The sequence below is a fragment of the Malus sylvestris genome, chromosome 17 (genome assembly GCF_916048215.2).
Source record: "Malus sylvestris chromosome 17, drMalSylv7.2, whole genome shotgun sequence".
NCBI classification, from domain to species: Eukaryota; Viridiplantae; Streptophyta; class Magnoliopsida; order Rosales; family Rosaceae; genus Malus; species Malus sylvestris.
In genome coordinates this window covers 23,413,182-23,437,520 of record NC_062276.1, presented here as the reverse complement: position 1 = coordinate 23,437,520, position 24,339 = coordinate 23,413,182, and the positions used below count along the sequence as shown (strand labels likewise).

General features: G+C 38.5%; 1 protein-coding gene across 3 annotated transcripts; it reads right to left on the bottom strand.

Moving 5' to 3' along the window:
- Positions 1-1,393: 1,393 nt before the first annotated feature.
- Positions 1,394-11,628, bottom strand: LOC126610175 (coatomer subunit beta'-2). Of its 3 annotated transcripts, none has more exons than XR_007618415.1 (25): positions 11,471-11,628; positions 11,045-11,065; positions 10,858-10,919; positions 10,232-10,286; positions 9,271-9,307; positions 8,836-9,161; positions 8,614-8,745; positions 8,372-8,520; positions 8,118-8,186; positions 7,750-7,900; positions 7,585-7,650; positions 6,936-7,124; positions 6,532-6,672; positions 6,375-6,449; positions 5,990-6,258; positions 5,763-5,879; positions 5,084-5,198; positions 4,903-4,974; positions 4,557-4,753; positions 4,378-4,471; positions 3,519-3,625; positions 3,168-3,300; positions 2,852-3,044; positions 2,228-2,293; positions 1,394-1,771 (listed from the first exon to the last, which is right to left on the bottom strand). XR_007618415.1 is itself a non-coding variant. In XM_050278163.1 (25 exons), the coding sequence occupies exons 1-24, from the start codon at positions 11,471-11,473 to the stop codon at positions 2,274-2,276; spliced, it is 2,751 nt and encodes a 916-aa protein (XP_050134120.1). In that variant the 5' UTR covers positions 11,474-11,628; the 3' UTR covers positions 1,394-1,771; positions 2,228-2,273. The 3 variants fall into 3 exon arrangements, 2 of the variants coding, with proteins under 2 accessions (XP_050134120.1, XP_050134119.1); XM_050278163.1 differs by having other exon boundaries at positions 2,894-3,044; XM_050278162.1 differs by lacking the exon at positions 1,394-1,771 and having other exon boundaries at positions 2,222-2,293; positions 2,818-3,044.
- Between the last annotated feature and the right edge of the window lie 12,711 nt (positions 11,629-24,339).

Genomic DNA, 24,339 nt, shown 5'->3' with positions numbered 1-24,339 from the left:
CTCTCGTATTCCTTTGTTCGAAATCAGAGGTATAAGGTCAACCCAAAACCTCGCTCACTCTTCTTGCCTCTCTTTGGACTTCTCTCGCTTCGAAATCAAAGCTCAGAGATCTGAGCTCAACCCAGAAACCCAGAGCTCACAGAGCTCTCTCGACATCCATCTCTTCCAAATGGGAACAATAATGCAATGGGCTGATGATTTTTAGTATTTATATGTGGGTATTTTAGTAATTTCGGTTTTGTGCATGGTGTGCATGGCCGGTTTGTCCTCTTTTTGTCCCAAAATTAAGAAATTGTCCCATTTTTGGGTATTTTCCAAAATTTTAAGCCATAACCATTGGAGAAGAAAAGCAATTTCTAGGTTATGGTTTAAAAATTTTAAGCTTTATCCCCAAGGGTTGGAGATGGTCTAAGGGAGAGTGGCAAGGGCTGAGGGGCGGATCCATAGAGGGACCAAGGTGGTCCCATGTGTCACTTCCCAGTCTCAACTCCGTCGTAGCACGATATTGTCCGCTTTGGACCCCGGCCACGCCCTCACGGTTTTGTTTCTGGGAACTTAGACGAGAACTTTCCCCATGGGTCACCCATCCTACGAATGATCTCGCCCGAATTCACTTAACTTCGGAGTTCCGATGGAATCCAAAGCCAGTGAGTTCCCAAAAGGTCTTGTGCTATATGGAGGAGAGTCTGTACGTATAAGGCACATCATCCTCTCTCCATTGGTCGATGCGGGATTTCACAATCCCCCCCTTAGGGGCCCGACATCCTCGTCGGCACATTCGCACCGAACCGCAAAGTGGTTCTAATACCATTATGTCACAAGATATGATAATATTTTGATCATATTTTGTTTATACGTGTGGTGAAATTGTACGTCATAAATTTGCCTCGATAGATGCCATCTTGCATAAAAGAATGGACACAATATCGAATTTGTGATTGTAAACAACTGGCTCACGTTGGGATTGAAATGTAAAGTTTATTCTTATACATAACTGGCCGAAGTCAGGACCGAAATTTTATTGACTATATTGAGGTTATTGTCTTATAGAGTACAGCAGTACAGTATTAATCGACCACGAGGGAGTTCGACCTTGAGACCTCTTCAAAATTGCGAAGACTGAACTTTTGGGGAACTAGATGCTACAATCAGTGGCATTTTTCAAATAAAGCAATGCACCTAGAGATGGCCGTGCATAATCAGAAAAGTGGAGTTCAAAAATCGTTTCCCATCAAATCAATGAACACGCCTACATTGTTACGGTCTTGTTAGATGTCCCCAAAGGAACCGCAACAATGGTCCGCATTTTCATTGTTACAACCACAAGAATCAATTGAGCATTATGGTCTAATACGAACGGGGATAGAACGCTAACAGAAGCGAAGAGCCCAAGTTGGTTGTATCATGCTAAAAATGTATATACTCTTATGAATACAGGTTTACAATATAACTCACATTTCAAGAATTCCCAAAACACGCAAAAAAATAAAGAGTCAAGGGGAACCAAATATCTAAAATTTGAATGGACGACCTTGTATCCCTAGCTCAATTCTTTCTACATTCACAATGGCACAAGAAAAACTTTATGACCGGAAGATGCCCTCAAAGAATATGTTAAAAACTGCAATCGGAAGAGCAAACTAACTACGGCTATGAAACTAATTTATGTTGTGCCCCATGACAAACTATAACTCGGGTACAAGCCACACCACCGGGTATCAGAGACTACCGATCCGCTACATCACCTCTTTGTCAGCCCCTTGCAGGAGACCTATCAGGAAAAAACAATGGAAATAGAAAAAAGAGATCATCGTAATGACCAGGCACATCGGTACAATTATAACTAGATGCAACAGCTTTTTCATATGAACTAAGTGCTATGAAAATATTTCAAATTAAAATAGCTGTTTTACGCAAGCATCAGAAATAAGAATGTGTACAGAACACAGCAAAAGTGTACGAATGATTTGGAATAATCTTCACACTTGATCGGTGAAACTAATAAATTAGATTTTCCTACAACACATCAGTTTCATAGCTCACTTTGCATGGAAAAAGGGCAGCGTGAATGGCTCCTGGATACTATAAAAATGTGAAGAAATTTAGTCTGTAACATGGCCAACCTAACCTAACCTATCCATAACGCCAGCCATCCCGTATAGAATGGAAACTATGAGTATCATAAAATCTGATGGCATATCCCAAGTATATATGAACCTTTTCTCACCTCCGTAAAGGATCCATACAGCTGGACCAGCAGTCTTCATAGGGACCTAGTGACGTGGTGTAAGCACTGCAAACAGTAAAAGATGAGAGAATTAGGATGCAAGAAAACAACCTGAACATATAGAACACAAGCAAACAAGGGGAAAGCCAAAACAGCAGAAGTATCAAATTACGTGAGAACTTGGGACAAAAAAGAAAAGGCTCCTCAAAATCCAATTTGTCTCTTCAGCGTTGGATTCTATTGAGTATTTGGTTTGAAAAGATGTTAGATTCCCAAGACTCTCTCCTTGTATAAACCCCCTCCCAACCAACAAGTAGAGTGGAAACTTCTTTTTATTTAAGTTTCTAAGAAAAAAAAAAATGTTGTAATGGCACCGTAAGCAGTCAAATGTTCAAAATTTGGGTTGCAGTTATTCCAACATGACCGTAACTACTTAGAATAAGCTGCGACCCCCAGGTACATAATTATAATGTTGATTATAGGTACGTATAATATCCAATAATAGTTAGTAGAGAAAGTGGTAGAAGTAGTGAAATCAGAAAGTTGTCAGAATGGGAGTCAGAGATGGCACTTCAGAATCAATTAATCACCAGAGACAAAATTGGATTTTCACACTGGCCCAACCAATAGCTTTTTAGGCTGACGAGGTTCCTTCATTATTCGTACCCCACTCTTCGTCAGCCTCGTTCCCATTAATGAGTTCAGCACCATCCGTAGAATCAGCATCCACCACAACAGCCTCCTCCTGGCTCCCTTCTTCTCCATCCTGTTCTTCAGCAGCCTGTACCCCATTTTCTTCACCATTCTGTTCAGGAACCTGTAGCAAAACAGATCGAAAAAGGAAATGAAGCACTAGAGTTAAAAAGCCAATTCATATAACAAATTGTTCATGCGAAAGGAAATTTCAAACTGGCCTAAAATTTTCATCCACTGTATATACCTCATGACTTGCTTCCCCATTTTCAAGAGGCTCCTCCTCTTCCTCCAATTGCATATTCCTGAAAGCCTCCACAAGGGTGATGTGTGCTTTATCAACATGGTTTACGTACTCCTCTGCGGGAGGATAGACACCCCTAAAACAATCAAACGAAAATAATTAATACAGCTCAATAGAAGATGATATATCATATAATAAACCATGACTAAGAGCAACTGACATCTCAAGGGAGATATCGTGAAGCCAAAAGAGAACATTTTCACAAGAAGATATCGAGAAACTTGTGAACCAAATGATAGTAGGTACGTAAATCCACACTCAGTGCATACACAAACATATGCACAGCAGAGGTACCTTGTCTCTGCAGCTTTTGATTCAACAGAAAGAGCAACTTGCCAATCATCGAACAAATTCGGATACTCTTCAGGATCAGCTAAAGACTCAGCAGCTTTCGGATTAACCTACAGGTTAACAATGAATCAAAGTTAAGTTATTAGACAAGGACACGCAAGTGGATGCATATGAATGCATCCAATCCAATTACATATGTAAGTAATTACTATGCATCTGCACATGCATATGTGGTTCTGTGTGTATGCATGTACGTTATCTTGTACTGTTTCAGCAGAGTAGCCAAGTTGAGAAGCCATCTAATGAATTATACTTGAGCATAACAGCATAAAATATGTAAACAGACAGATGCAAACATGCAAAGCTGCATCAAACCAAGTTAACCAACTATGGAGGAAGTTGATCCACAGGAGTATTTTTTGAAAAATGAGATGGAAAACGTGAAAACAAAAACTATTTTAGTAAAAGTATCTGCAGATATGTGTATAAAAAATGAGGCAAGTTAGCTTTTCCTTAACTTTGAAAAGTAGAATTGCAACCCGAAATTTCCTAGAGAAAGAATATACATGTAAAAGGGAATGTTGCCAATATGTTTTTGGTAGCAATGTTCTGGATTCTAAAAAAACAAAATAACATAGAAAGAAAAATAAGTAGTGTTGTATGTCACAACCATGTTATATCCCTAAAAGGTGATATAAGACTGCCATGCCCACACATCATAACTTTTGTATCTAACAACAAATTGGTGTGAGTTTTCTATACGAGTTGCCATATCTACTTTTCTTAACACCAATTGAAGTCAAATAAGAACTGCAGACTTGAGCGTCAAAATAAGACAAGCAAAGCAATTTCATAATGTCACCTTGCTCAGGTCTTTTCTCCAAATAGCTACTATCTCGGAAACCTTGCCTGGAAGATAAGATCGAGCCATCAAAGCAGCCTCAGGTATCCGATTGCTGCAAAGAGAATGCTTTATTAATCATTAATTTTTACTGCATTATTCTGTGTAGTCATACTTCGAGGGAATAAATAAGCAATTACCTTTCCACCAGTAACTCAAGGCACTCTTCCAATCGACCCAACATGAATAAACAAAGGAATGCAACATTGTTCTTCCCTTGTTCTTTAGCAAGGACTGCAAGCCTTGATATTCCTTCAGCATCTCCAAGAGAAGAATAGAGCAATAATAAACCACTCAGGTCCATGGCATGCTTTAAACATTCCTCGGCCATGTCTAACTGCAAAAATATAATATAGACAGAGATGTAATCAAAAGGTGCAAGTTACAATTGGTGGGGTGGGGTGGGGATACGAGACAAATGCGGCTGTGGTTAAGGAATTAATATGCATATTATCAAGAAAGAGTTAGAATAAATAACCAACATACCTTTCCAGCAGACATAGCCAATTCACCTAACTGCTTCCATTTAGACTCACTTTGCACCTCAGTGGCAATTTCCTGCAAGAAACAACATGAATATTCACTTGGAAATAAACAATATCATTCATTCTAACGACTACAACACGTATAAAAACCTAACATCAAAGTTATGTCTCCTTGGACTTACCTTTGCAATTTCTAATCTACCAAGCTGTATGGCTAGTTCAAATCTGTAATCAGGATCGGTAGCCACTTCAAGTGCTTCCTCTATCATACCTCGTGATTCCAAGAAACGAGCCACACTACAAGAATAGGAAATTATCCATTATGATTTAAGCAGTCATCAATTTATCAAACTTCAATTTCAATCCATGATCATTAAAACACAGAGAAAGTTAACTTTCAAAGGGAAACACCACAAAACATGTTAAGATCGTAACAACGAAGCATCGTATTTGAGTTTTAAATTTGCCATTGAAATCTGGAAAGTGAAAAAAAATTGCAATGGAAGTTTCTACTCAAGTCCTATATAATCAGCGTACGGAAAGAAATATTACTGAAATTGTAAACTAGTACCAAGGATCAAAGTTTTCCATAGGTCTGCAAAGAATATTACTACTAAATTCATTTCAGTGGGTGGAGGCAAAATTTGTGTATCAGAAGTACCAAGTGCCAATTAAGAGGCTTAAATTAAAAATTAAAAAAAAAAATACAAAGAGTTGTGATCCATTTGGAACACTTTCATGGCCAGTTGTTTTCCTAATCCTGTTGACTGAAATGCAGTTATTTTCCCAAGCCACATATACAACATTTCACAGAAATAAGGGGGCATCTGATGCCATAATGCCAAAGTCACTCATAGGTACCTGTTATGGTGCTCTTTAGGAATTGACGGCAGAACTTCATTGGCCCTTTCAATGTCTCCACGCATCACAAGAGTCTTATATTCGATCAAACTCAGAAGTAGTGTGTACCCCATTACACTGCAAAGTTTAAACATAAAAAGAACCAAAAAAAAAAAGACAATATAAGATGCTTAATGTTGTAGATGACCATCATGATTTCCAATAACACAAACCAAAAGTGCACTCACTTGAACTCTTTGTCTATCAGATACACCCGACTTTGATTGGCAAGATAACCCAACAAGTACATTGGTCGGTCTAAATGAAACATTGTGGTTACCTCACCACCAACACAGTAATTAAGTCTCCAGGAGGAGTTGTTGTAAATGAAACAATCCCCAACCCATAAACCAGTCCTGACACGTTCATTCATTTCATGGAGAAGCTCAAAAGCATCTTCAACACCTTGTTCATCTACAGGTCTTCCGCTATCTAAGTATGAAGAGACTATGTCCCGCTGCACCATTATCATATTCAATGTCACAAACCATTACTCCAAACCATTTATGAAAGATGAATGATGAAAAGCTAAATAATGGGGGGAGGAAGAACCCAACTAGCAAAGATGCTTACATTGTATTTCAAAATGTAGAATGATGTGTCACTGGCTATAGCCACTAAATCACCACTATCAGCCCAATAGAGATTCTGACAAGTTCAAAAGAAATATAATTAAAGAAAAATGAAAACAGCAATTACAGGCTATTTGAGATAGGGAGGGGATACTCACTTTAACAGTTACATCAATTCGCCGAATCAATCTGCATTCGGCCCAATCATAAAAGCAAATAAAATCATTTGAGCACATTGCCAATAAAGTTCCCCCATAAATATGTTCAGCCGAAAATGTAGGTCGAATACTCCTCTTCTCCTGAAATATGCCACTTACATCAATAATAGAAGTTTTAAGGTGATATCTAAGATCCCACAACAACTATAACCAAAACGCTGAAATTAATGACAAGTTGCAGAATAAAGGGATTACAATAGCAGCAAAGAATTGACAGCTATTAACATATTCAAGATAAACATTTTGAAACACAAAAAGTAAGAAAAAGATAAAAGAAATAAAGTTTTCTGAGTTGAACTTTTAACAAGATATAATGCATGTTGATAAACTAAAAAATAACAAACCTGGAAGTTTTTAGTGAAAATCTTAATCTTCGAAGTACTCTCTCTAACAGCATATTCTCCATCCGTTGACCAAGCAAATTCCAAAGCAGAACCAAATGAACGATTTCTCCAGGCTAAAGCAGTATAAATAATGTACTCTCCATCTCCACAAACAACAACAAACCTCCCATTGGGATTATGCCTTAAGCTCTGTAAACAAAAAATTGAGCAGCGAGAAATCAGCATGTATTGCACGCACACCCACAGAACTGAAAAACAGCAAACAATATCCAATACACAGGAAAATTTGCATCCTGCAATTTAAAGCGGGAAACAAGAAGCCAGTATGAGGAAACTACAGTAGCAGACTTGAGAGTCTATCACCATCCATTCAAAACAGGATTGTCTGGAGACACATCCCCTCATCTTCCCTTCCCAAGTAAAAATGATAGGTTGCAGCAGACATTATTGAAACTGAAAGATGTAGCTCTCAAGAAAGGAGCAGAAACTATTAGCATAAAAATATTGAGATCACAAAGAAATTTATACAGAAGCTTCAACCAAGAATGTATTACATGATAAACTTGACGACATCAGAGAAAGATACAGAAAAATTAACAGATATGAAATCAGAAGACGATTGAAAAATAAGAATCAAAGAAAACCTCACCTGAGGGTAAAGATCGCATGTACCCAACTCCTTAACAGCCAAAGGCAATCTCTCTCCATCGGTAACCTATAGAGTATAGCAAATATAAAACGACTGATGTCAACTACCAAAGAGGAAAGGGGAGCGGGCAGCAAAGAAAAAAGGTTGATCTGAATGAGCTCAAACCTCAAAATCAGCTCCCACACTCTTAATGTTCACAGTTTGAATTTCATTATGCTTAGCCCAAATGATCTTTCCACTATTGTCCATACTTGCAACAGGTACTTCACGGCCAAGTTTTACCATAATGGTTCCTTCATCATAACCGATTACAACCCTGACCAAGTTTATGAGTAGAACAAAATCATTTTGAGTACAGTTCATATAGGATAATACACGTGCAGCATTGAAATTTGAAAATCAAACCACCGAACTTAACTGGGTCCATTTTCTCACAAACTTCAAGCAAATAATAAAAATGTCAACAAAAAGTAAGGGGCATCTATTTATATAAGTCCAATAAAAGGGTAAGTATCTATGATTTCCAAACTCACCGCCTTGAACTCTTCATGTATCCAATAGCCCAAACTCTTTCAAGCCCATAATTCAATGTGTTCTCAAGCCTGTAGATGAAGCACACAATTATCATTGGCCTTGCCATTCAATGATTTGAAAATAGAGGAATTAGTTCGAAAATGTTAACATTCAAGAAGTTGAAACAACTTAAAGTTTTTTTCAAAAAAATCAACCAAAGTATATAGCATCCTAGGACGTGAGATGTAGAAATGTTGCATGGCACAGGAATTACCTGTAAGTGGTTGAATGCCATATTCGAACTGTTCCATCCTCCGACCCTGTTATTATAATAGGAAGCTCAGGATGGAAACATACAGCAGAAACATTGTGTGTATGGCCTTCAAGTGTCTGGACACAACTTTTGGTTTGATAGTCCCACACCTGTTTCCATATTACTATGCATTAATTTTTCCAAATCATAACAAAGAAATACATTAAAGAATTACTGAAGAAAAAGGTTAAGTTGTGGTAGACCTTAGCAGTGTGATCATCAGATCCAGTAATCAGATAAGGCTTATCACCACCCGTAAAGTAATCGACACAATTTACTCCTTTCTGATGGGCATCCAACGTAAAATTTGGGTCTGGGGAGCCTAGATTCCATATCTGGGAAAAAAAAATTCCAGTAGCATAATTAGCACAATTATACAAAACAGTAGTAGAATATGCAAGGAAGGCCAGACCATGCCTGCATACCTTTATGGTGCGATCAAGAGATGCACTTGCAAATGTGTTGGTATCTTTCGGATTGAATGTCACTTGCATAACATAATGGGAGTGTCCTTCAAATATCTGAGTACAAACCCAACCCTTGTCCCAATCCCAGAGCTTGATAAGCATATCATCGGATGATGATAGCACATAAGGGAGTGTAGGATGGACAGCCACACATCTAATGTAGTCTGTATGTGCCTCAAATACTTTAACCTTATCCATTGTATTGTAATTGTATACACGAATAAACATGTCATCGGCTCCAGCAACAACCCATTGCTTGCGTGAGATAAATTTGGCTGATCTAACTGCAAACCAGTGACTTAGACATTACAACATGATCATGATATTACAGAGCAAAATTCCAGAAGGAATATCTATTGAGCTCAAATATTCACAAACAGGAAAAGTATATACCTGGTAACTCTGTGACCTCAAAAGACTTAGCCATGGTCTGAAACAGTATAAAAAAAATCAAGTTAGCATATTCTTACTGCAACCAAATAAAGAAACCTAAATATCAAAAGCTCACTATAAGTTTAAGATAACTCTCCAAGGAAGGGATGCTAAACATTTTTTATTTTTATTTTTATTTTGGATAGTGCTATTCACACACCCATTTTTACCTTGCATACACCCTTGTTAATTTTTAGATGTTGATCTTGTTCAATTCATTCGATCTAATGCCCGAAAATTGAGAGGGGTGTGTGAGAAGTAAAATTGGGTGTGTGGATAGCAATACCCTTTTTTCATAGCAGAATAGAACAATACCACAAAAGATACTGTATCAATCACAACAAACGAATTTCTATAAAGTAGATCAAATACATTTAGGAAAAAGATTTGTGAAATGATCACTGTAACCATAAAGTTTCTGCCGGTAGCTATATGTGCTCAGTGTATAAGGGTACATCTGACATAATAACCAAAATGAATTCTAAACAGCAGACAAACCATGTCATCGTACAGTCCAAGATCAGTAAATCACTAATTGCTTCCTTGCCCTTAATTTGGCTTTTGGTACATGTACACAGTTAAGGATGTGCATATGTGATCTCATAAGTGTACAAGTTCAATTACTTCATTTCTATCTCTTTCGGTTCAAACCAAAAGACTTGTTTAGCAAGTGATGAACCTAATCTTACCAACCAACGAGTTCAACTGTTATGGTGCAACAATCACTCTAAGATAGTTGCATATTCCGCTTAAGATCAAGCTTTACATGTACTTCAGAAATGGCTTAAAATTATAATAAGATAAAGGATCAATCATGATCATCATTAACATGACTTGATATACAAAGAGCAAAGATGACTATTACAAAGTATAAATTGATTTTTCGGAAATGCTAACTTGTGGGAATAGATCTATATCATACCTGCGTCTGGTAGTTCCAAATACAAACAGTCCCTGAATATAAACTTGCCAAAATCCTGCAGTGAAATTATCATTCAACACATTAATGGTAAATCACAAAACTACAGTTTCACCAAATTAACATGGATCCTATCCTAACTAAATGGCAGGAGAACCAAAGTGCTCATCACAACCCATTTCTAATGGAAATTCAAATTATAACTAGTCCTCATATAAAATTAATTACACAGACAATCATGAAATGTGAAAACAAAAATAAAAGAAACTAGCACTGCCATGGCACCCCAGCCAACGGGTGCTGCCTCATGCAAAATGCAGACCACATCCTTCCACTTTAATATGAAAAAGACTATGCTAAAAGAGTATTAGGTTGGTACCGCTACTCCCACCAAGGAATCATCAATAGCCTATTGTTTCACGAAAATGTCAAGGATCCTATCCTAATTTGAGTGGCAAGCGCATCCTCATAGTGTAAGATGTACAACAAAAAAATAAATATGAGATACATCAGGAAGAAGAGCTCAGGTGCATGGCATTGCTCTTGTGACTTGCTAATCTGTTACTAATTACATTTTTAATATCAAATTTAAGACAATACTAAATTAATACAGAAGACAATGCAGTTACCATGGTTCTGTTGGATGCAGATCCACAGATTTTACTCTCTCTGATCTTTGAGCGAGTTTTCTCTGAACCAAAAGATTTATATTAGACCATTTCCCACACAATTCAAAATATAACTCTATTAGGATCGAGAACCCAAGATCGGATATACCTATCAGAACGAGATTAAAGGAATTAGATATAAAATTACCTTGATTTCCAGTCTGAGAGGCTGTTAACACATCGCAAAAACAAAGAAAACCAATCAGTGCAAAATCAAAACACCAAATCTCAAACAAACTTACAAACTCCGATATCTACCGGGTTACGGATACAGTAAATAACAATGCAGAATTGATATTTAACCACGTTGAACACCAGATCTCGATAAATTTCAAGTTATAAAATGCCCCGTTTGATCGCCGAGAAACGAAAAAACGAAAATGGAGAATTGAGAAAACGTCGAATTCCATGCAACCAAACAGAGCCTAAGAAATTGTAACAGTCTCAGTAAAATTGATGTAGTTCGTCAAACAATGAGAAATTGGCACCAAATCGAAACGGATTTGAATCAGATCTAAGATGCAGTCTAATGTGGGCAACGTTCAGGGAAGCCGGAAGAGATCAAAGGACTCACCATTTTCGCAGAGCTCCGGCTGAGATCACAGTTGGAGAAACCCTAGCGATCCGGGTGATCCGAGCTCAGAGAGGGAGGGAGGGAGGGAGAGAGAGAGAGATTTCGGTGTTTTTGCATATGGAGAGAGAAGAGAGCTCTGTCTGTAAATACGAGGGCGATCAAAAGCATTGCGGTTTACTGAGTTATTTTACGATAGTGCCACTGGTGGGGCAAGCCGGCTCGCTGTTTAGGCCCGCAAAGGTTGTTGATGATCGCGGGAAGTGGATTGATCAACGGTGGAAATTTGCCGAGTGGTAGCTCTTTTGGTGTGAGGAGGAGGAAGAGGATCTTCTTAGGCCATCTCTAATCGAGGGATGGCCAGAGGGCTCGTTTTAGCCCTTTGGCCCTCCAAGATTCTCCAAGATATTAATATTTTAATGAACAGTACAGGGCTATATTGGCCTCCGTCTCCAACCGAGGGTCAAAGGGCCAGAGGGCTCGTTTTAGCTCTGTCACAAAAAACCGTCTCTAACCGAGGGCCAAAGGGTCATAGGGCCAAACATAATTTATTATTTAAAAACTACAATTTAAATTCAAATCTAACGGCTAAGTGACGTCAACATGATGTCAGCTAGCCGTTGGTAGCTGACATCATGCTGACGTCAGCTAGCCGTTGGATTTGAATTTTTTTTTGCTATAAATAGGGTGGATATTGGGCTATAATTCACACAACTTTAAATTCAATCTATTTCAATTCAATCTCTTGCAATTCAATCTCTTTCAATTCAAGTTTGCAATGAATTCCAACTTTGGATCTTCATCCAATTCCAATTGGGGGTCCTCATCCAATTCCAAATTGGAAGCAAAATGGGGGCAAATGAGACGAGAAGATGAGGAGTCTGATGAAGAAGTTCAAGTAAGGCGCAACAAACAAAACATGGCAGCAGCCATGGCTGCGGCCATGGTGTGTCAACCAACTGAGGAACAACCTCAATGGGGTGGCTCTGTTGCTGGTCGCTCTTACAAACCACGAAACAGAGCGATGGCGCATGCCAATCTGATGAACAACTATTTCAACCCCAACTCGGTGCACACAGAAGAGGATTTCAGACGTCGCTTCCGGATGAGGCGTCATGTCTTCGAGCGTTTACTTCGTGATGTCCAGCAGGTCAATCCATACTTTCGACAGAAGCGGGACAGAGCAGGCCGCCCTGGTTTCTCACCTCATCAGAAGGTTACTGTTGCACTCCGAATGATGGCATATGGCTCCTCAGCTGATTCGATGGATGAAACCCATGGTATGTCTGAGTCTACATGCCTTAATACTCTTGAAGAATTTTGTAACACAATTGTTCAGGTTTACAAAGACGAGTACCTCCAAGAGCCAAATCAAGAAGATCTGAATCGGCTCCTTCACAAAGCTGAAGACCGTGGGTTTCCGGGCATGATAGGGTCATTAGACTGCATGTTGGGATTGGAAAAACTGTCTCACTGGATGGCAATGAGGCTTTAGCGGAAGGTCGAGAAAGCCAACTATTGTGTTAGAGGCAGTTGCCTCATATGACACATGGATCTGGTATGCTTTCTTTGGAGTCCCTGGATCCCAAAATGACATTACAGTTCTTGGGCGTTCACCCCTCTTCAATAACTTGACGGAAGGTAAAGCACCTCAACTTGACTACTACATCAACGGTCGTGAATACAATATGGGGTATTACTTGGCAGATGACATCTACCCAAAGTGGGCGACACTTGTCCAAGCAATTCCAAACCCTAGGAATGATGCAGAAAAGTTGTTTACCTTATACCAAGAGGCATACCGGAAAGATGTTGAGAAAGCTTTCGGTATTCTACAAGCACGGTGAAAGATTATCAGCGAACCGGCAAGAGGGTGGAGTTGAGAAAATTTGAACTCCATCATGATGTCTTGCATCATATTACACAATATGATAGTGGAGGATGAGCGAGATGGGTATATTGATGGAAAGTCCGATGATGACCAAGAAGATCCAAATAGGTCAAGAAGGGCTCTAGCAAAAATATATGATGGGCCTAATTTGCCTTTCAATCTAAGAACTGGTAGTATCTCTATAAATGAGTATATGAGGCGCTATAGAATGATACGTTCTCGTGCCACAAATAAGTACCTACAACAGGATCTTGTTGCACATCTTTGGGCCAAAAGAAGCATGGAGTAGGCTTTTAAGTTTTATGTTGTTAAATGTTTTTTAAAATGTTGTTTAAGTTTCATGTTGTTAAATGTTTTTTTATGTTGTATAATTTGTATGTTGGTTAATGTTATTTAATGTTGTTTCATATTGTTTAATGTTGTTTCATGTTACTTAATTTAATTTAATGTTGTATAAATGGCCTAGGAAGTTATAGGAAAAAAATAGAATTGAAAAAAAATATGAAACAAATTTTGTGAAATATAAGTTATAGGAAAAAAAATGGAATTTAAAAAAATATGAAACAAATTTTGTAAAATAGAAGTTATATGAAAAAAAATATGAATCAAATTTTGTAAAATAGAAGTTATAGGAAAAAATAGAATTTAAAAAAAAATTGAAACAAATTTTGTAAAATAAAATTGAAAAAAAATATGAAACAAAATTTGATTCATATGAAAAGGAAAAAAAAAGGAAAAAAAGAAGTTTAAATTCATAAAAAAAAAAAAAAAGTTAATACAACGGCTACTAGCCGTTATATTCAAAAAAATTCAAACTATTAGTGTCGGTTATAACCGACACTAATAGTAATTAAAAAGAAAAATTTTGCTTTTGAATAACTATTACTGTCGGTTATAACCGACAGTATTAAAAAATTCTTCTTTAATGCTGTCGGTTATAACCGACAGCAATAGGAAAACATTAAAAAAAAAAATAGCCAGCCTGGGGCTGGCTAGCTGGCCGATAGCAGCCAGCCTTCCAGCCCTCCAACCCTCTCTGATCCCGTGGGGCCCTCCCAAATTCCAGAGCCCTCTGGCCTAACCCTCGGTTGGAGACGGTTTTAGGGCTATTTTCAGCCATCTGGCCCTCTGGACCCTTCGGTTAGAGATAGCCTTAGGATCTACTAGGATTCTCATATCTTAACCGTTCATCGTATATCGTGCGGTTAGTTTTCGTAAGATACTATTTATATTTAATTTTACATAAAAAATCAAATAATTTCTAACCTTATGCACGATGAATGGCTAAGATGTGAGGATCCCTAGAATCTTCATAATTTGGATCCAGATGGGATCCAAAATCCTTAGGGGGAGTGTGCTCGTGGCAATGACATGGATGATGTGCTGGCACATTAGGACCCACTTCAATTTTTTTTTTAAGTTAAGATTTTTTTTTCTTTGAAAATTAGAGTATCCCACACTCGGAAAAGTAAAACTAATCTCATTGTTATTCCACACTCATGAAGTTAAAATCTTCTTAATTTGGTTTTTTTCCTAAACCATCATTGGGGGTGGATTCAATTTCATTCAGTTCGATTTTTTGCCAAAACTGAAACCGAACCAAAAATTTGGTTCAGTTCGATTCAATTTTGCTTTCGATTTTTTACGGTTCAGTTTTTTTTCGGTTTGGTTTTGTTCGGTTAGGTTTTGGTACGGTTTTGGTTTTTTTTTATTTTATAAAATTTGATCCTTTTTTAATATAGAATTTAAAAAAGATGCATGCATTGGTAAACTAATAATAAGAAAATGGGGAAAGTAGAAGGTAGTTGTACATATCATATTCTATCTACAACCTCAATTGTAAAGAAAAATGATCAGCATATTTATTCAAAAAGCAAACAAATAGAGAAGTTCTTCCAAGTTCTAAAGTCTTCCAAAATTTTCCTCTACAACCAATGAAATATCCTCCCTAATTGAACCAAGTATGCTCCTTGAAAAACCCCTAGGCTTAAGGCTGGTTTGGTATTGCTGTCCTTTGAAAAAAACATGCTTCTACTGTGCTTTGAAAAAAAACTGCTTCTGCTGTGCTGTGAGAATAAGCAGCTGTGAAATAAAGCAGCAGAGTGTTTGGTAAAATTTTTTGTAAAAGTGTTTTTGAAAAAAAAAAAGTAATATAGTGTTTGGTAAACTTTTATGTAAAACAGATGTGAAAAAAAACCGGTTTTTCAAAGCTGTGTTTCGCAGCTTTGTGTTTTTGGCTTTTTTTTCACCCAAAACTGTGAAAAAAAAACTGAAGCTGAATGTTTACCAAACACAGAAAAACTCCCAGCTTTTTTTGATATCCACTTTTTTCATAGTCACCTCAGTACCAAACCAGACCTTAGTTTCAAACTTGGTAACAAAGTTTCACAAAAGAAACATCATGGGCATACATTCATAAAGTGTAAAGAGATTTGGTTCGGTTCGGTTTCCAAACTTTCAAAATCGAAACCGAACCAATAAGCTTTGGTTCAATTTTTTTCGATTTTCGATACAGTGTTTGGTCCCTTTTTTAAAGGTTTTTTTAACCCACCCCTAATCATCTACTTAGTCATTTTAGCCTTCGTATTTTTAACTAAAAATTAATATATGTTAAACCAAAAATTAACTAACCTTTTTATTAAAAGTGGGTACAGTCCGGTTGAAGGTAGATTTTCCCCTAAATTCATAACCAAGGCAACGACAATTCAACCACTTGATTCGTTCCTTTTCGAGAAATATTCCTTAGGAAACTGACCCAAACCAAAACTAATGTCAAACAATTTGATTTGGGTCGTTTAGGCAGTTTGCCTTGAAACCAATTTTATTTTTTCACCTTTTTTGTCCAAGTACAATAACAAAATTTAACCACTTAGTACTACAATCTAGTGATATTTCTTTTTACTTGTAAGTGAAAGGTCTTAGGTTGAATTACATTATTGCTAGTACATTGTGAGGCTTAACCTACTATCCCACCCCTTAATATATATCATATCATTTATTCAAAAAAAGAAAAAATGTAATACTCTCGTACCCATTTTTCTTCTATACATCAACCATCCTAAGCTTAAACACACCATCAAGTATTAAAATTTAGTAATTAAAATTGTTACAACTCAATTATTTTCAATGATCCATCAACCTTTAAATTCAACAGTATTACCTAGTTATTAGCTAATAAAAAGACTCATACATAAAATTAAATCATTTGAATGTAAGTGGTCAATCAACTTGGATTTTGGCAGGTTTACAAAAAGATCAAAACTGTAACCAAACCAATTCATAACAGTTTGGTTCATTTATAAAATTGTTGATGCACAAAACCGGAGGTCTTGAAACAACGTAAATCCGACTGTGAATCTGCAAGAAATGTAAATAACACAAGATGTATCGTGGTTCACCCCAAGGTTTGAGCTACATCCACACTGATATGTATTTATCTGTTTGTGAGGGAGAGAGATGGAGAGAGATAGAGAGAGCTTCTAAGAGTGAGAGAGCCCTTCCATTGCCTAAGAAATTGGCCTCCCTTAATTGTGAGGGTGATGGGTCCTTTTATAGAATAAGGACTCCTCACTTATTACATATTTGCCCCTTCCTTTATCACATAATTACATTTAAGTCCCCCGGGTATTTGTACGAGATATAAATACGAGACCCTAAATATGGTATAAACAGTAGTCCCCCAAGTCTTCAGTCAAGAGAGTCTTTTGGCTGGAGACTTGAAATTCAATCCATGTGTGGGCCGAAGTAACTAGATGTTGTCTTGAACTGATGCTCGATATGAAGCGGTGCTCAATCTGAAATGATGATCAACTAGAAGTAGCATACGTTACGAGGCTGCTCGGCTCGTGGCTTATGTTGCCTTGGTTGGCTCGGCTTGTGGCGTTTGAAAGTGAGGGGTTCCCTTTTATAGAATAAGGGCTCGCTCCTTAATACATAAATGATGGGCTAGAGTTGATGCTCGCAGTGAGACGGTTGCTCAGTAGGCGGCGATGCTATCTAATGGTGGTGAGGGAGTCCCTTTTATAGAATAAAGGCTCGCTCCTCAATACATAAGTGATGGGTTATGAGTGATGCTCACGGTGAGGTGGTTGCTCAGCTGGCGGCATTGCTCTCTAATGAAGGCGAGGAAGTCCCTTTTATAGAATAAGGGATCGCTCCTCAATACATAAGTGATGGGCTAGGAGTGATGCTTATGGCAAGGCGGTTGCTCAGCTGGCGGCGTTGCTTTCTAATGAAGGTGAGGGAGTCCCTTTTATAAAATAAGGGTTCGCTCCTCAGTACATGAATAATGGATACTCTCTAATGAAAGTGAGGGAGTCCCTTTTATAAAATAAGGGCTTGCTCCTTAATACATAAATAATGGGCTAAGTCCCTCAAGTATTTTTCATGAGGCCCAGTAGAGGCCCAATATATGGTACATAATGTAGTCCCCCAAGTCTTCGGTCAATAGAGTCTGTTGGCTGGAGACTTCAAATTGAATCCACGTATGGGCCGAAGTGGCGGTTGTTCGGATGAGGTATTTGTATGCCTTGTACTGAAGCTTTGTAGGTGAAGCTTTGCAAGTGAAGCTTTGAAGCTGGAGCTCTGTAAATGAAGCTTTTGAAGCTAGAGCTTTTGTAAATAAAGCTTTTGAAGCTGGAGCTCTGTAAATGAAGCTTTTGAAGCTAGAGCTTTTGTAAATGAAGCTTTTGAAGCTAATTGACATGAGTAATGAATGTTTATGTTGATTGACATGAGTGATGCTCATGGATGTTGACATGAGTGATGCTCATGAATGTTAACATGAGTGATGCTTATGAATGTTTATGTATGATTGATATGAGTAATACTCATGAATGTATCTATGATTGACACGAGTAATGCTCATGAATGTTTATGTGTGATTGACATGAGTAATGCTCATGTATAATTTGAAGTACTGGGCGTACTTTTGATCACCTGGTTGGTGGTAATAGTGGCAGATTGCCGAATAATTTTGGAGTACTGGGCGTACTTTTGATCACCGGGTTGGTGGTAATAATGGCAGATTGCCGAATAATTTTGGAGTACTAAGCGTACTTTTGATCACCTGGTTGGTGGTAATAGTGGCAGGTTGCCGAATAATTTTTTGTAGTCCTGGGCGTATTTTTTGTCACCTGATTGGTGCTATTTTGGGTTTATGGGCCTTCGCTCTCCACACAACATTTCAGCCCATTTATTTTGGGCTTTGCCTTTTTTTTTTTTACCCTCTGATGGGGTATACAGATGTCTGCGAAAGGTAAGAAAAATAAATTAAATCATTCAAAATAAAAGTTTCGACAGTTGCAGATCATTGGTGCGTTGCTTTTGCTTTTGCTTTCGTTTTCTGCTTTGCTTTTGCTTTCGTTTTCTGCTTTGCTTTTGCTTTCTTCTTTTACTTTTGTTTTCTGCTTTTCTGTCTCGGCTTTTCTCCATGAGCGACTGCTTTGGTTATGTGGCTGGATGCCATGATTAAGGGCAATATTCCTTAAAGTGACAGCTGCTTTGACAGCTGCTTGGAAAGCCTTTTCGACACCACTTCATTGCTTTTGATTCTGAGCAGAAATGGGCTCCAATGGCATGTGCAGGCAATATGGGTCGAATTGCTTCACCTTCGTGATCTCGTACACGTGCCTCACCGACAGCGTTGACGCCACCGCGTGTCATGGATGACTGCTGACAAAGCACCAACACCTTCCTCTTTAATCATGGTCCTGGTGACCTGGGCAGCTGATCCCTGACCCAATTGAATTCTCACCTTGATCATATTGATTGGCTGGATGACACAGGTAGTAAGCATACCAGAGGCTCCTGTGCTGCAATGGCCTGCAACGCACAAGGACCTGCACATTGACACCATTTTCCTTCTCATGCCTGTTTGTCGAATTCGAATCCCCGGATCGCAGATCTCGCACCGACTTATCGCTCGACCTTAGCGTCTGTGACGGTGATAGTGATACCAATCCTCCTCTTTTCTGTTGGGACTGCGAGGAATCCATAGCTTTGTTGCTCTTTTAGTAGTGAAACCGAACTGCCGGCCGGCAGAGTAGTTGACGGGGATGGTGGAAGCAGCAGCTAGCTGACTCCGGCATATCATCTGTCGTGACATCAGGCCGGCGCAGGAGCAGGTATGGCGAGAGCTCACAGCCTACAATGGGAATATCCGAAGGGAGGTGCACGCGTAGCATGCGGCATGCTTCATTTTTGCTTCTCACTCTAGGCAGCAGCAAAAATCTTAACGGCAACGTAACCTTATCCTACCCGATCGAGAGAAAACACACAAGTGATAGAGGCGGGTACCTAGTGGATCGATTGTCATTCATAGTTGTAAACACATGTCGTAGTGGACTTGCAGACACATGTCGAGAGTTTCAACAGCACGGTGAGTCCTTGATCTCTGAAATTCTACTAGCAAACACATGTCGCAGAGCATTAGTAGAATTATGGCAAATGATCTTCTCCAAGGTGTGCCGCAGCTTGAGCAACCTTTTTGCGAAGGAGGTGGACAAATCGCATCCTCGAAGCTCCAAAACCTAAGCCTCCCAAACGGCCGAAACGACAACGGCGTAGGGTCCTTGGTAGCATCAAAAAGACCTTGAGGGATGTCAAAAGCCTGAAAATCCTCCTCAGCTGCTCAAGCGTGCGGAGGTCTCCGAGGTCGGAGACATAGGCGCGCCAGATAGGGGTAGTTGACGGGAGCGCCAGCAAGGAAACTCTCGAGCTCGTGCAAGGCCTCGACCCGCGAGTTGATGTAGCGGAACCCGACCGGGTTCAGCTTCAGCTCTAGGCTGCTGTCAATCAATGAACCGGCCTGCTGCTCCCCGAAGCGAGCTAGCTTCTCCAGGTAGTGATCTCCGGTGACAACCACCACAAAAAGAAGCGTAGGAGCCTCGACGGTGGCTGGAAGACGATAGAGAGAGAGCGTAAAATATGGTGAGAAATTTGGACTAGCTGAGAAATTTGGATCAGCTGAAAAGCTCAGATCTTTGAGTTTTGCTTTTGGATTCAGGGAAGATATTTTGGCGATAGAGATTTGGTAGGACTGTTGGAGGTGAAGGCGATATGAGACGTTGTTGTTTTAGTCTCTAATTATTGAATTTGAGATTTGAGACGTAACCGAATCTCATGTGCTTTTTCCTTCTTTTCTCTTTGTAAATTGAATGGGTGTGTCTCTGAGTGTGGGTGTTGGGTTGTTTGGTTCCTGGGTTTTCTTTACAGATTCACGGTGGTGAGATGAAGAATTGAGAGAGAACCAACACAACTTTTCGTATCGTTTCCCACAGACGGCGCCAAATGTTGATGCACAAAACCAGAGGTCTTGGAACAACGTAAATTCGACCGTGAATCTGCAAGAAATGTAAATAACACAAGATGTATTGTGGTTCACCCCAAGGTTTAGTCTACGTCCACACTAATATGTATTTATCTGTTTGTGAGGGAGAGAGATGGAGAGAGCTTCTGAGAGTGAGAGAGCCCTTCCATGGCCTAAGAAATTGGCCTCCCCTAATTGTGAGGGTGAGAGGTCATTTTATAGAATAAAGACTCCTCACTTATTACATATTTGCCCATTCCTTTATCACATAATTACATTTAAGTCCCCTGGGTATTTGTACGAAATCTAAATACGAGGCCCTAAATATGATATAAACAAAAACCATTTGACATTTTCCTTGATCAAAACTAAATCAAACCGGCCACTATAATTGACCGATTTGATCAGTTCAGTCATATTGATGTCCACCTTTACAGTTCTTCACATCGTTATGTTTTCTATTTGAAAAGATTATATTTTTCTACTAAAAAAGTTTATAAATTAAGGATATCTAGCAGACTACTTGTCTTACTGCTTCATTAATAGAGATGCATTCGTATGGATACTAGACTACTAGTAAATGGGTAACACTTCGGAGCCTTTCATTGTTGAATTAATTAACACATGGAATCTAAATGTTGGTACGCTAAACTGATTGATCGTGGCATAAACTGCTTTATAGTTTTGGGAACATTTCATGTTAACTCATCTATTACCAATGCTTTATGGCATAGAATGTTGGATGGTAAAGCATCAAGACGTACACAAAATGAGTGTAGTGGAGATGAGAATACTTCGTTGGATGTGTGGGCACACGAGAAATGGTAAGATTAAGAACGAGGATATCCGAGGTAAATTAAAAGTAGCCAAAATTGAAGAAAAGATGAAAGAAAATCTGTTAAGGTGTTGGACATGTGAAATGAAGACCTACAGACGCTTTGGTTAGAAGAACAAATTACGAGATAAAGGCTTAGGGCCAAAGGGGTAGAGGAAGACCTAGGAAGACTTGGACTATTTGGATCTAACGGAAGACATGATACAAAACCGAGCGCAGCGGCGTTCTAGAATTCATATAGTGGGATTAGGTTTTGTTGTTGTTGTTTTAATTTCATTTACATTTTGTACTTCCAAATCTACCTTCATGTACACCATTCCAAAAAATAAAAAATAAATAAAACCGTATAGCCTAACCAAATATCCATTTTCTTCTTTCTTTCGGTTGGTTTGAAATCACATCTTCAAGACTTCAATTTGATGGACTGTGGCAACCATTAACGACGTACATGGATAAGTCATACCGGACCTAAAGTCCCTACAATCTTCAATCTTTCATTGCTCAATCCTTCATGGTCCCAGAATTTCGATAAAAAAAAACTCGTGCACACCCAATTGGTCCAGTCATAAAACAAGCTCAACCCATTCGTTTTTAATTGATTAGCTTGTACAACAATAATCTTGGGATTGAACAATGAAAATTCAATCTTTGAAAGAAAAAGTTAAAAGTAATTTTGGAGTGATATTATGTTTTGTTTTGCCAACGACTTTATGGTATCTAAAGCTATTAAGCTTTTTCTTGATATCGTGTTGTTTGGGCTGCTTCAAATTTCGTCCAAGTCCAACACTGCCGAAACTTACACGATCGGGTTTTACCAACACGGATTTGCAACATGGCTCTTTTTGGTCCAACTCTTTTGGAGCCAACATGGCTCTTTTTTGGTCCAATGCTTAGTCGTAAGTTTATTTTCGGTGCTTTAGTTCAAATACATTTTAATTAAGTTGTTATTTCAGTTATGTTTTAATCAAAGTTATTTTACTTTAATCGTTTTTCATACATTTAACTTCGTTCTTGTTTTGCTTATCTTTAAGCTAAGTACTCGTCATTTACATTCTTGCACTTTATTATCTTACATATTTTACTTAATCTCAATTACAGTATTACACTTTCATTTATCACATCACATAAACCCTAGAAAAACCCTAGTAGGGTCGGTCCCTCCTTTTCTTTCTCGCAAAGAACAAAAATGCCATCTCGCCGCCAACCCTTTCCTTAGGTTGGGGTCCGTTGGCAACCCTTTCTTTTGTGCAATTTCCTTTTTACCCTTTCTCCTCTAGAATCTTAGGCCATGCCATTTGTGGATGGCTTTTTTTACCGACGCGTTTGCCATTTTTCGGCGTTTTAAGTCAATCTCCTGATGTTTATCACTGTATTTTGTCTTCGACAAACCTAATATGTATCTTGTAATTGCCCTTCTTCAACTTCTGACACTCATCATCTTCCATCTTCTGCATAAGCGCCTTCTTCCCACACACCACTCATCTCATAACCTTTGCTCAAGACTACGAATGACAAAACTAGTTTAGCCACCAAATCTCGATCATCCCCTCATTACCCCTCGCTTGACTGCCACGCAGGAGTATCAGGGCCAAACATGCTGCGACTTAGCCCAAAGAGAGGGTTTTTATATGACATTACCCCCATCTCCTTCTCAATTGTTTGTGTTTTTGGTTTTTTTTAGGGGTATATGAATGTGGTCTGGATATGGTGGTTCTCTACCTACATCGATTTTGGTGGTGAAATCTAGTTAGGGCTATTTTCTCGTTGCCTACGTGTTTGGACCCAAATTTACACTATCGGCCCGTGAAATCAAGGCCGTTGAGTGACCATAGCTCCACACCGTCAGATAGAAAAGAGAAAATAATTTTATTATTGTTAAAGGGTAATATTATGATTTTTTTATCATAATAGTTATCTTTTAATGATGAATTATCTTGATATTTTCTTGTACAAGATTAGATGAGATGCAAATTATATCTCCTACTTAAAAGCAAGCAATGCAATTCAATTTGATTTGGGATTCTTGGAATTTAGACATGTGGTGGATTGGAGCATCAGAGCATTTTATAAAGAGTCCTAATACATTACGGCGTTGGTTGGCAAATGGATATTAATTGGCAGATAGATTAATGCATGCATAAAGATGAAGATGCTAAATATTCTGGTTTAAATGGGATACCAAGATAGAATCAACAGGGACGTGTGCTTGGAGTCAGTCAGCCATGCATACATGTTATTGGCATATTTCAATTTGGGATGCTTATCAGCACAAAGATATATGCTAATAATTGGTATATGCTATTAATTAGCATGTGGTGGTGTTGTGCTGGTGAGTGATAAGGCATAACAATCTTTTGTTTTGCATGAGATTGTTATGCAGGAGGAAGCCTTGATATTGACGACAGTTTTACAACATGACGGCCATCAAGATGATAGTCTTTAAAATACGAGATGTGTAGAAAACAGAAGGCCTCTTCAAATCAACACACAAATTGTCATGCGCAAAGCTTCTCAACAACCCTGAGATTTTTTCCTCTCCCATTTTCTTCTCGCCAACACATCTTCAGTTTGGATAAACAGCACTGTGAAGGCAACCAATGACATCTTCAGTTAAGATTGACAACATTGGAGCCATAGAATCAGCCAACCGATTAGCACCTTCAGTTTGGATAGACAACATTACTTTGAGACCGACTAGTTATTTATCCAAGTCTCGGTCAACAAGGATTTTCGAGTCCTTGTTGGTGGAGGTCATTTCATCAGGCTTCTTGGCGAAGTGAGGTGTTACCAGGTTACTACATTCGGCACATTGAAAGTTGAATTTGAAATTGAATTTC